The sequence below is a fragment of the Onychostruthus taczanowskii genome, unplaced genomic scaffold (genome assembly GCF_017590055.1).
Source record: "Onychostruthus taczanowskii isolate IOZ18803 unplaced genomic scaffold, ASM1759005v1 scaffold63, whole genome shotgun sequence".
In the NCBI taxonomy this organism is placed as follows: Eukaryota; Metazoa; Chordata; class Aves; order Passeriformes; family Passeridae; genus Onychostruthus; species Onychostruthus taczanowskii.
In genome coordinates, this window is record NW_024504012.1 from 4,487,144 (window position 1) to 4,499,756 (window position 12,613).

A 12,613-nucleotide genomic window follows, 5' to 3' on the forward strand; every position below is an offset into this window, starting at 1 on the left:
GAGCTAGGCCAAGTGGTCCATGGGGACTGGCCGCAGGACTTGGCCAGCTGGAGGAGACTTGCAGGAGGGCAGTTTTCAGCTGCCAGCTGGCACAAAACCTGCCTTAAAAGGGATTGCAGCTGAAGTCATCTGTCCGAGCCAGTCAGAGGCCCCAAAGTGGCCTGGCACCGTGTAGGAGGGGGAGCAGGGCCACCAGAGGGGGGACAGGACATGTCCCCTATATTTCATCAGGGTGCCAGCTGCACCCCTCATGGTGTGGGGAAGGATCCTGGTCTGGGTAGCCCAGCGGGGTGCTCACCCAGTGTCTGGGCATGCATGTACTGGTGCCTCAGGGCAGGGAGAATGGGGAGGAGGCAGGGTGGAGGCCCTTGCAGGACATTCTGCCTCCCCTCCCATACTGCAAGACACTGTCTCAGCATCTCAGCATGACTCACGCCTCAGCCAGGAGCTGCTCCCGGTGACATCCTGCTGGCATGGGCGCTGCCCACCCTGCTGAGCCCAAGGCTGCCCTTGGAGCAGCATGGTGCCCCCCAGCCTGCAGTGGGGCTGCCAACTGTGGGATCACAGACCGGGACCACTGGCAGCAGCAGGGAACATCAGCAGGGGGATTGTGCTGAACGGGAGGCTCCTGGTGCCAGGTTGGGTCGTAAAGCAGTCTCAGCTGAACGTGAACTTCGCCTCCGGGCACAGCTTGCCGCCTCTCCTCCTGCACCCACGGGTGGGATCCGGTGTCGGGAGGGATGCCTCGCATTTCGGGAGGCAGTCACTAGGCGTCCTGGCGCTGGGTTTCACAAGCCCTCATGACCTTTCCAGCACAGCAACGTGCCCTGGGGAGGATTGTTTCATACAAAACAGACCTTTGGATAGGCTTTTCATTTCCTTCACAGCCAAGCACAAAGGAACAACAAGTCCTCCCTCCTAATAAAATGACAAAGTCAGTGACACAGATGGGCTGGCTCTCCACAGTGAGCGGCGCCGTGTGACGCACCCACGCCATTCCCAATGTCCTGCAAGAGCGGGGTTACAGTCCTGAACTCCCGCCTGCTTCACCCCGCACCCCAAAATTCCCCATGGACAGGAGACCCTGCCTGAGGCTCGACTTTTACGCTCCCTTGGGAGAAAAACGTATCTGTGCTCGGAGGGGGTGAGCCCAGGTGGGCAGCACCCCATGAATCTCTGTCTGGGAGTGGGGTTAAGTGAGAGATGCCAAGCACAGCTCCCGCTCGGAGCGGGACTCTCGGCCACCCCCCAGCACACGCGTGGGCCGGGGCCGGGGTGCGGAGGGGACAGGGCTGTGTGTGGGGCAGCGGGGGTGCGGGGCTGTGCTCTGCGAAGGGCGCAGGACGTGCAGCTGGAGGGGCTGCGGGGCCAAGGGCTGCGGAAGGTGTAGGGCTGGAGGGGGCGCAGGACCCCGTCTCGGGAGCCCTCGCAGGGCCGTGCCCCGGGCTGTCCCTCCAGCTGCGGGCGGGGCGCACATCTGGGCGGGGCGGGGCGCACATCTGGGCGGCGCTGGCGGGGCGGGGCAGGCGAGCAGTGACTTCGGCGGGGCCGGCGCGGAGCATCCCACAGGCGGTGCGAGAGGAGTCCCGAGCCCAGCCGAGCCGACACCATGCCCAAGTGTCCCCGCTGCCAGAAGGAGGTCTACTTCGGTAAGGGCTTCCTGCCCCGACCAGCCGCCCCCACCTCGGGGCACCTGCCGGGCACCGATCCCGGGCTGTGGGTCCTCTGGGCACCCCGGCTTCTGCCCCCCATGCTGAACACCCCATCACTGCAAATTCCTGGGGTATCCCAGAACTCCTCAGCCCTGCGCTGTGGGTCCCCGGGGTGCCCCGGGGTGGGTGATCCTGTAGATCCACCCCCAAGGAGATGCCTGGCTGCAGAGCACGGGCTGCGCTGGGTGCTTCCAGAGCAGCAAGGGAGCCCAGCCCTTCCTTCCCAGCACAGCCCGCAGCCCTGAGCCGCTTTGGAGCCCAAAGGGCCAGCTGGTAAAGCCCCCTGCTCTGAAAGCCTGGGCAGGTGAAGCAAGCACCTTCCCAATGGCAAATCCTGCCCTCGGGCAAGTGCCTGGGTCAGTGGGTCGCCCACACGTTGCTCTGCTGTGCTAAACCTAGCGCAGCAGGATGACACCTCTGGGCGCTATTTTTAAGTCGCCGTTGCAGGGTAGGTGTGAGCCTTGTTGAGCTGCTGTCTGCTGCTGGGCTTCCCGCAGGTGTCTTCCCTCCAAACTGGGGCCCCAAAGCTCCTGCCCCTTCTGGGGCCATGGACCTGCTGTCCTGTCTGAGGGTATTTGTGGGGTTTGAGCTTCTCACTTTGCTATCAGCTTTTGGAATGGGCAGGTTCCTTTGCCAAACCTCTCCTGGCACAGCTGAACTTGAGACTTGCTTGGCATAGCTGAACTCGAGGGGTTTTGCTGGGAGCAGCTTAGAGACACTTCCTGCTTTCTGACTTACTCAAGATGAGGGATCTGGAACTGAGGTGCCATCCCTGACTTCTTTCTCTACTTTATTTCCTGTGCCCCAACTATTTGTGCTCAGCCAAGGAGTTGGAGACTCAAACACAGGAGCTGCTCTCTGTGCCTGTCAGCGGTGCTCACCCTGGGGAGCTGTGCTGGGGCTGGTGTGGGCGCTGCCCAGAGCTGCTGGGGCTGTGGTTCCTGCGGCTGGGGAATGTTCCCTTGCCTTGAACTCACTGCTTGCAGCCAGGCTTTGGGATGGCGGTTCAGGCACAATAGAGTTTGTGGCTCCCTCCTGCGACTCAGGCTCCTGGCGTGCCTCATTTACCTGTGTGCCTTGATATCAGGAGGCACCGAGGCGCTGGTGGCAGCGTGTGCCTTTCCCTTGGGTCTGGGTCAGTCCTGGTCGGGACGCGCTGGGTTTGCTGTGCCCACAGGTGTGGCCATGGAGGAGCAGGGATGGCACCGTTTGATCAAGGAGGGGTTTGACCTTGCACTTATCATGCTTGCAATTATTACGAAATGTGTCTGTTGATGCAGAGGATGAGGAGGACTCAAAAGCTGTTGGAGGACCAAGCAGGATGCATGATTTCTGCGCCTGCAGATTATCCAGAGCGTTGGCAGAGGAGGCAGAGCAAGCCTGGCTCTGGGGCACCCTGAGGCTTTTGGAGCCTGGCGGTCCTGCTTGGGCGTGCCTCAGGCTGCTCTCAGCTAAATCGTGTCTGTAGAGAGCAGGGGTGGGGAGGAGGTGATGCTGAGAGGACTAGAGATGGGGTTTGCAGGAATTTTGCCTTCATGCCTGAATGCTGTAACGAGCCTTAGCAGAGCTCCTGCCCAAGTGCTGGTGCAAATGCATTACAAGAGGTGGGGAGGCTGTGCTTCTTGCAGAAACCCTGTGATAGGAGGGTCCTGCCTCGGGCCAGGCTCAGGCTCCTAGGGGCACCCGGGGGAGGACACTGTTGCTGCTGCCAGGCTGTGGGCACAGGAGGCCCTTTGTGCCACTGGGGAATGGCAGCAGGGCTGCCTTGTGACATTTGGGCACTGCCCCCACTCCCACCTCTGCAGCCACCAGCTCTCCTTGCACAGGCTGTTGTGGGCATATTTAGGCTCCAAAAAGGTGCTTGAGGCTGCCCAGGGCTCCCCAGGGCATGCACTACCCACACTGGCTTGGTCCCATTTGCAGGCATGGGGACAGTGTTCAGACCTGGCTTTGACATGATTCCTGTGGACAGCTCTGTTTAATCACTTAATAAATTTCCAGGAGCTCGGCTGCCAATATGAAGAGCACACATGCCTGCAGAAAATACCCTTCTCCCCTGCTGTGCCCCAATTAAAAGGCCCCCTGTGCTCCCCCCTCTCTCCACAAACATGTCCTGGCTCCCATGTTGTCCCTCCCATGGCTGCCTGAACCCCTGCCCGGCTCCAGCTCTGCTCTGGTTTGCCATGCTGCCAGCAGAATCCGAGGTGTGGCTGGAGGGGACCGGTTTGTGTTGGCAGGGTGTGGCAATGGCTTTGCCTCCCCAGTCCTTGCCAGCATCCCCTTTCACCCCTGCCAGCTCTAGTGATTTCTTGGGCTCCAGCTCACTGGGGAGAAATTAATCCCCTTGCAGGCTGATGTTGGAAGGAGGGAGGTCCTCGGGTCTTTGGAAGATGGGGTAGAAGTGAGTCCATCCTCATGGATGCAGCCCTGCTCACCCTGGGCGTGGCACCACTGCTGTGGATCCATGTTCCTGCATGTGCACGGCATTGCGTGTGCACACTTGGGTCTGAACGCAGTGCCCTCTGTCCTGGACAGACAGACTTGAGAAAATGCCCAAAAATGTCCTCCCTAGGGCTGACGGCAAGGCAGCCAATATGCCAAAACTAACTTGTGCTTGTTCAGTGCCTTAACTCACCCATCTCCTTTCCATGGCAGCCGAGAAGGTGACTTCTCTGGGGAAGGACTGGCACCGGCCCTGCTTGAGATGTGAGAAGTGTAACAAGACCCTGACGTCTGGAGGCCATGCAGAGGTGAGGTCTGCTGCCCAGCGGGTCTGGGTTTGCTGCACCTGAGGGCTGGGACAAGCAGAGGTGGGGCTGATGCTCTTTCTCTCTCCCTGCAGCACGATGGCAAACCCTACTGCAACCACCCCTGCTACGCTGCCTTGTTCGGGCCCAAAGGTGGGTGCCTGTGGCGGGGTCATGGAGGGAGTGAGGGGGCTCGGGGCTCCTGTCTCCTGGCGAGCTCCGGCCCTCGGTGTGCTCACCGTCCCATGGCAGTGCTGACCCCGCTCTGTCTCTTCCAGGGTTCGGCCGGGGAGGAGCTGAGAGCCACACGTTCAAATAAGCCTCAGGTTGGTCCTTCCCTCGGAGCTCCCCTCCTGTCTCTGGCTCCATGGGCTGGCTGGGGCTGTCCTCCCTCAGGCCAGTGGGGAAGGCAGGCCTGCCACAGCATCCCTCTGGGCTCGCTGTGACTCCCAGCCCTTGCACCAGGGCTCAGGAGCTGCTGCCAGCTGCTCCTCTCCTCCAGCCCCAGCTGACTGTCAGCAGCCGCTTGGCTCCGGCACCGGGTGCCAAAAGCTCTTGCTTTGTGACCCGCTGGCAAAGACAGGATCTGTCCTGGAGCACCGCTGTCCCTGGGATATCTCTGCTCCCAGCCCAGCCTGACTTCATCCACTCCTCTTTTCCATCCCTCTCCAGGTCTGACGTCCAGGATTCCCAGCACAACCTGAAGACAGCACAAATACACCGCAACAGACATGCATTTTTGTTTTTAATTCACCCTGTACTAGACTAGCACGTTCAAAGCAATAAGTAACCAAGGCTGGGCTGGTGTGGAGAGAGGCTGTGCTCCAGATGGAGTGAGGCCAGGGTGGGGACGTTGGGTTGCCCTGCCGGGTAGGAAATTTGGCTGATATTGCTGAAGGCTGCCTGGAGAGGAGACCGCGCCCTTCCAGCCAAAGCCTAGCTCTGCTTCAGGCATCCAGCTCTCGTGGCTGGGCCCACAGTTGTATTCTCAGTCTTTAATAAATGAAAAGATGCTTTCCTCCTGTAGCAGCTGTGCTCTCTGTAACAGGAGTCCCACGGGACCCGCTCGTGAAGCGCTTGCCACCTGCTTGATACCCCTGTGGCCTTTGGATTGAGCCCCACACTGTGTGATGGCCCCACGTGCCCTCAGCTGGGGCAGAGATGTGTCTTGCTGGGGGAGGATTGACTGTCACATCAGGACAACCTGGTATTTGCTGCTTTTGATCTGAGCAGCCACCTGAACAGGCTCAGGGAAGCGCGAGGTTGCTGCTGAGGCAGAGCCAGCCTCCCCTGGCAGGGACAGCAGAGCTGTGGTGTTAGAAAGCAGGAGCTGGCTCAAGAGCTTTGCTCTTTTGTGTTTCAATGTTTGTGCCCTACTGGAAACATGGATGACAGATGTCAAAGATGTCAACTTGAGGAATGTTTCTAAAATGATTTCTTAACCATGTCTTCCCTTAACCTGAACAACTCCATTTACATATTCAGAGATATCTCATCAGCCACTGGGATATTTTTGTCTACAGTTTATGCATGCATTTCCTTAGAAGCTGCTCTGCATTTTACTGTCACATCAGCCTTCCTGGGACTTGGCCAAAGCCCTCAGGGGTTAGAGACACATGTCCAGTGTCAAAATCCTTGGTGTCAGAAGCAGCCTGATCTGATAAGCATCTTAAAACTTCCAATTAAAGCTTGCTTGATGCTGCGAGGCGCTGCCTCGCCTCCCACCCCAATAGCACAACAAACACAGGCGTCTGTGTCAAAGGCAAGCCCTGGCTATTGCTGCTCAGCTGTCATCAGACTTCCCTTCCCAGCAACCAGGGCTCGTAGGGACCTCCTGCTCCCACTGCTGCCTTTGCCAGCAGCCTCCCAGGGGTGCCAGCAGCCTCCCGGGGGTGCCAGCACCCATGGACCTGTGGCTCCTGGCCATCCACAGCCGTCCCTTTCTGCCAGCCTGCCTCTGGGCACTGGGACATGGCTTTCCCCTGCCAGCTGAGCTTCAAAGCAAACTAGTGATAGAATCTCAGCAGCCTGACTGTGCCACTGAGATAGTGTTTTCCCTCAGGCATTTAAAGTAATGGCAAACACAAGCCCTGTCATCCTCAGGGTTGCATAAGTGTGTCCATTGGAAAAGGACCTGTGGATTTGGCTCAGGGTCCTTCCCAGCAGGACCTTGCACTAAAATTTCAGAAGCATCTGATTCCAAGTACAAGGGGCCAGGCCAGCAGGGATGAGGAAGGAACCAGTGAAAGGTATGGAAAAGCAGGGGCTGCACAGGGGGAGGCTGGGGTGATCCAGCCCTTTTCACTGGCAGTGGCTGCAGCTGGGGCAGGAGGCAGTGTTCTGCTGTTTGCTGTATGCCGCTGTTTGCAGTGTGTGCTGCCCAGGGCTCCCTTTTGCTTTTGTTCCTGGCCATGGATTTGCAGTGTACTTGTGGTGGCTGGGGACATCTCTCCCTGACCTGAGTGCATGCAGGGATGCAGGAACTGAGCTGTGCCAGGCCTGGGCTGTGCCAGGCAGCTGCAGCTAAGCTTGATCCTGCAGGTGCCTCCCTCTGTGCTGCAGAGGGAATATATGTGTGCATTAAAAAAACAGGGGTCCCTCAAGCATGGGCTGGGGACAAGCCCCTTGGTATTGATTGCCAAAATCTCCTTCTTAGAGTCCTGTTTTTCTGCTTGCCCTGCAGTAAGAGCTCCCACCGAGATGGCTTTTAGCCCCAGGACTTTCTGCTGGGATATTCATCTCCAAGAGGCGTGCTTGTACAAGCCACACTCTCTGCCTCATCCAGCCTCGATGCTGTGAGGTTGGGCAGTTCAGGCACAGGTCACATCCACAAGGAGCCTTGGTCAAAATAAATATATGATAAATTGATTTTTTAAAAACTCGCTTTGGTCTTTGGAGAGGAAGCAGAAACAGCTGTGTCTCATTTGGATAGGAAATCCACGCCTGAGCCAGGCCTCCCCTGGATGCTCAGTGAGGCTCGGCAGTGGCCGGCGCGCCAGGGAGGTGGGCTGTCAGCAGACACAACCTTTTCTCCTTTTGAACAGTAAATCTCTGTGGCCTGGAGTGTGACTGCACAGACAGCAGTGTGCTTTCCAGCGCCTCTCATCTGTGATGCTTTTGGTTCTGAGCCTTGGCAGGAGCTTGGGACAGGCAGGACAGTCCCTTCCCTCCCAATGTGGTGATGTCCTGGCTGTGCTGCTTCTGCAGCAGGGAGAGCAAGATGCTGCGGGCAAATCCCAGCTTTCTGCCCATCTGGGACAGCAAAAGTTGTTGGGTTATTTACAGCATGGGGATGCCCAGCACAAAACTTCCCTGCTTTGGTGACCTGAAACGCCACCGTTGGTGACCCTGAAGAAAGGGGCTGTGCTTCCTCTGCCGTTATTTCCCAAGCTGGGGCTGAGATCAGTCTGTGGGTTGTGGAGTGATAGTTGCTATAAACACTTCATCACTGTGACAAAAAAACAAACAACATCACAGTTCCTCTGGCAGCTGGGTGTGGGCGAGCCCCAACGCCCTGGGTAGGGAAGCAGAAGAGATTTTGGCAAAGACATAAAACAGGATGGGTTTTGAAACTTAACTGCTGCTGCTCCCCATCCCAGCTTTGTGACTTTCTGAATGGAAGAGAAAAGGAGAGGGGAACAGAAAGGGGGCTGGGGGGCCCTTCAGCCATGGGGGCACAGTGCAGGCAGGAATGGCCAGTGAGGGTGATCTGATCCTGTGTCCTCCTCTCAGCACAGATTGACAGACCTTAATCTCAAGCAGGGGACAGACGCTTCCCTGTGCCTGCAGCTGGCAAGGGAGGTAGCTCAGGCTGGAAGTCCTACAGCAGGGTTCTCCTCAGGGTCATGCTTAGGGAGGGCAGCAGGCTCAGCCCCTGGATAGGGCTGTGTTCTAGCAGTGTGGCTGCAGCCTTCAGGTCACATCTGGACTAACATCTGCTGGATGCCCAGGTCAAAGCTACCTTGCTGGGGCACCAACAGGACCACTCATCCTCTCCTGCCAACACTGATGGGGACACTGATGTGACACTTCTACCACTTCCCTTGAGGTGGTTTATGCAGCCTCTGGCTGGGGGAGAGTGGCACAGGGGCTGTGGCTGCAGGAGCTTCCTGCTCTGTGCTGTGCCAGAGCTCATGGGGATGAAGCCGGGCTGGATTGGGTGGTATCCAGCACGCCACCACTTTGGGGATTTTTAAGGCTGATTTGTGTTAAGCTCAAAGAGCTCTGCTATCTTTTAGGTCAAAAAAGTGTCTGCCCATCTCCTAACGCCTCAGAAATCTGCCTTATGCAGACAGTGGGGTAAGAGGGGCCGTGCAGCGGATGTCAGGCAGCAGGAACTCTGCCAGATCGCGGGGGGAGATGGGACTTCCCATCCAGCTCTGCACAGCAGTGGTTTGGGGAACCCCCATCTCAGCAACGGAAACAGCTCTGCAGGTGAAAAAGGGGGGAGGTCAAACCTTCTTCCTGATGGGGAACAACACCTCCAGCAAACACTGAAGATACTGAAGGCAGAGGGACTCTGGGTATGACAGCCGGTGGTGTAACAAGCAGTGAATGGGAGCATGAACTGAGGTCCTGGAACCTGAGGTCTAGCTAGGGAGCAAGGAGAGGAGGGCGCAGGCTGCTCCACTCTCACCCTTCCTGCTGCTGGTGATCCAGTGCAAGAGAGCAGCTGGGTGCAGAAAGCCCTGGGGGTGTTTATCAGGTCCTGGGTGGCTTGCCCAAGCAAGGAGCAGAAGCAGAAAAGTTGACATCAGACACTAGAGCTGAATTTGGCTTTCACACCTCTTGTGTTATTTTCAGTGAAACAGGGAGAGTTTCCAAGAGGGAAGGGCGCAAGGACTTCCCACTGAAGCCTCTGTCTTCTTTTGGTGAGTCTTGTGTTAAAGGCCCTGGGGGAGGAGGTCAGAGGGAGTTTCCCTCTGTGCAGAGGAACTTGGCTATTAGAGTAAAAAGGCTGAAACTCCCAAGAAGAAAGTTGCTGAGACCTCAGACCTCTTTTCTAATTGTTCCCAATTCACTTATCATACTGAAAGCCCTGCATCAGAGGGTCTCAAACACCAACACCTTTCTTAACCACCCAAATGCTGGGAGCTGACCTTGAATTTTGGTGGTAGAGCCCACACACAGGCATGCTCCTAACTGCCTGTGTCCAGGAAAATCTGCACCAGAGCATTTGTGGAGTCATGACAGCACTGCTGCAGTCCATCTATGCAGGCAATCCGTGTTCACAGCCCTGTGCTTGCTTGGCTCCTTTCTGCCAGCACCATGGCCATGCTGCCAGGTCATGCCTTTTCCCACTCTGCTTAACCTGATGTCCCAGCGAGGGAAGAGCAAATGTGTATGAAAGGGCCAGGAGGGTGCAGGGAAGGAGCTGGAAATGTTTGCAGTGGAAAGCGGCGCAGCCTGACCTGCTCAGGGTGTGAAACACCGGCCACCCAAGGCTTCCCTCGAGCAGGCAGGGAGGGAAGCTGTGCTCTGCTCTGATGGCTGCTCAGCAGATACCACACCGCAGGAAGGAGAGGGAAAGGAGAGGGGAAGAAGAGAGGTGAGGAACTCCGGCCACCCGAGCTGGTGGTGGAGCGCAGGAAGCACTGAAGCCTGGCTTGGGGGCCTGGCCAGGAGACAGGCTGGCTCCCGCCCACGCCTTCACGGGGATAAAAGCATTAAGAAAAAACCCCAAAAGACCAAAGAAATTGTTGTTGCAGGAGGAGAGCTCACACCTTGCCCTTGGCAGAGCGGGCTGAGGTGACATCAGGGAGCGGGCAGGGATGGCTGCTATCGCATACAATCGGCATGAGGCAATGGGACAGGGCCACCGTCATCACCTCTGGCAGCCCTGTGGTGCACGCAGCAGGGCCGTGTTGGTGGCGAGTTGCCATGGCACGGGTGCAAACAGGCGCCCTTGGCCTCACTGAGTCACCCGGCACGGCAATGACTGCAGCTGACACATTGCACCGAAAATGGAGGCTGTGTGGCTGTGTGGCACCACGCAGGCCCAGGAACCCAGAAAGGGCAAAGTCCAGCGGCCTCTCCCAGCTAAAGCATCCCTGGCCACTCAGTACGTGCCTGGACTTTCCCTTCCTGTTGTTGTCCCCACTGCCATGCTCGTCCTGAATCTGCCTCAGAGCCTGGGAGCCAGGGACCAGCTGATGAGCCAGCTCTGTCCTGCTTCCTTTCTATAGAGAGGGTCCTGGGGGCTTCCACCCTCCACAATGACATCAGGGTTTCCATCGGCCAGGACGCTATTGCTTGGGAGAGGGGAGGTGAGGGTGACCTGGACGAGCAGGGCTGTGCTGCCAGCGGGGTGCCATCGCCACCCGTGCTGGGACGGCACACCGGGGGCCGTCACACCGTCACCTCCGTTGTCTGTCCATAGCACACAGTCCATCTCTGCAGCAGGAAACCATCGCCTTCCCTTCAGCCGCCCCCACGCTGGGAACACGGCCAGGCAGTCGGCAGAGCAGATAAGTGGGGCCTCGCGGGCTGGCACCAAGCACCCTCGTGCTGCTGGGATGCTGAGAGCCTGGGATGCTCTGCCTGGCCTCCAAGCCGCCCGTGGCCAGGGGCCAGCCCTGCACAGCGCCAGGCGTCCTGTGTCAGCTGCGCCCACGGGGCTGCGTGCCGGGGGAGCCACGGCGCAAGGGACCGGGGAACACCGGCCAGCAGGGCAGCCAGCCAGTGCTGGGCTGCCACGGGGCTGGTTTGGCCAGCGGGAAGGACAGTGGCACGGGGGCTCTCGGTGTGAATCCCAGCTGCTGAGTGGTGATGTTCGCCGGCCCGGGGGTTGGCTGGGGGACAGGAGCCCACAGGAGGGGTGATGGACAGAACCACTCACTGGGCGTGCACCGGGACATGCAGGAGAGCCCTTGTCTCTGCAGCTGCCCTGGGGAGGAAAGGCCTAGACAGAGGAATGTGTGTGGGGACAGGGAAAGCTTTGAGCTGGGTTTATGGAGTGGTCAAGAAAACACAGGAAATTGGCTGCAGCTGAAGGTCCTCCTGCCTGGAGACTGCAGCAGGGACGGGAAAATAGACAAGCGATGTGTCATGGAGGGAGCAGACAGCGCCCGATAGCAGCAAGGCTGGAAAGCCAAGAAGAATGCCAAAGACAGCAGAGGACTGTCCCGGTTTGATAAGGCCCTGGGCAATATAAAGGGACTTTATGGGCTCTTGGAAACCAAAGGCAAGGAACCATGTGGAAATGCCAAGCCTGTCAGGAAGGAGAGCAAAGAAGTGGATACAGATTGCTGAGCTAGAACTGGACAAGGGATAAGGAAAATGCTTTCCAGGCCATTAGGAAAGGAGGATGTGAGACAACAGCTGCTAGAGAAGATATTTAAAAAATCCTTAAGCCTGGATAACTCACACCCAGGGGTCCTTTCAGGGCTGGCTGGAGCAGGAGCCAGGATCCACAGGACAGGGAGAGCTCTAAAGCAGCGCTCAGCACTGGAAAGTGCTGTGCTCCTCAGCACAGGGGTGGGAGGCAGGGAGCAGCAACCAGAGGGAAGGAGTGCAAACACAGTTCACGTTGCCTGAAGGACTCTTTGGACCACTGCGATTTCTCTCCTCATTGCAAGCAGCCATTTGGCTGCAAGAGCCTGTTGCGTAGCGGGAAGGAATTTCACATGTTGTTTCATGTTCTTCAGATACTGGTGGGAAAAAAAAAGTAAAGGCATCACGCTAGATCCATAGTGAGCACATTAAATGGGCCATGAGCTGGGGAACTGGCCAAGAAACCACCAGTGGGGGCTTCCAGCAGGTCTCATGGCCAGGCACAGGCAGGATCCCCGAGGCGCTGGCGGAGCAGCCCCGTGTCCCTGGCACACACAGCTGTGCTCCCTCTGCAAACCCACAGCAGGAATCCATCTCTGTGCCAGCTTTTGGTTCTGTAAATCCCGGTCATGGCCAGACTTCCCTCAGGAGCTCAGGCTTCTCCTACAGAGCAGCTCCGTTTCTCCTCCCCCACGGCCCCCCAGTGATTAATCCCTGGGATCGCTTCATGTCGGGGGTTGAATGCCTGGGGACCCGAGGTGGCCGCTGAGCGAGGCAGGAACACGGCAGCGCTGCCGCTGCTGCCCGGCGCTGCTGTGCCGTGTCCGCGGAGCTGTTCTGACTGCAGCACAGCTGTGCTCTTGCCAGCGCCGAAGCCGGCTT

The 12,613-nt window shown here is 58.0% G+C and overlaps 2 protein-coding genes across 2 annotated transcripts in view; both read left to right on the forward strand.

Moving 5' to 3' along the window:
• Positions 1-1,467: 1,467 nt before the first annotated feature.
• CRIP1 (cysteine rich protein 1) lies at positions 1,468-5,477 on the forward strand. Its single transcript, XM_041420002.1, has 5 exons — positions 1,468-1,649; positions 4,368-4,462; positions 4,555-4,612; positions 4,738-4,785; positions 5,132-5,477. The coding sequence occupies exons 1-4, from the start codon at positions 1,610-1,612 to the stop codon at positions 4,776-4,778; spliced, it is 234 nt and encodes a 77-aa protein (XP_041275936.1). The 5' UTR covers positions 1,468-1,609; the 3' UTR covers positions 4,779-4,785; positions 5,132-5,477.
• A 4,945-nt stretch (positions 5,478-10,422) lies between these two features.
• The window catches only part of TEDC1 (tubulin epsilon and delta complex 1), a 70,072-nt gene continuing 67,881 nt past the window's right edge, over positions 10,423-12,613 (forward strand). The window contains exons 1-2 of the mRNA XM_041419983.1: positions 10,423-10,520; positions 10,685-10,826. Coding sequence (XP_041275917.1) covers positions 10,423-10,520; positions 10,685-10,826 — 240 coding nt within the window. The remainder of the gene's footprint in view (positions 10,521-10,684; positions 10,827-12,613) is intronic.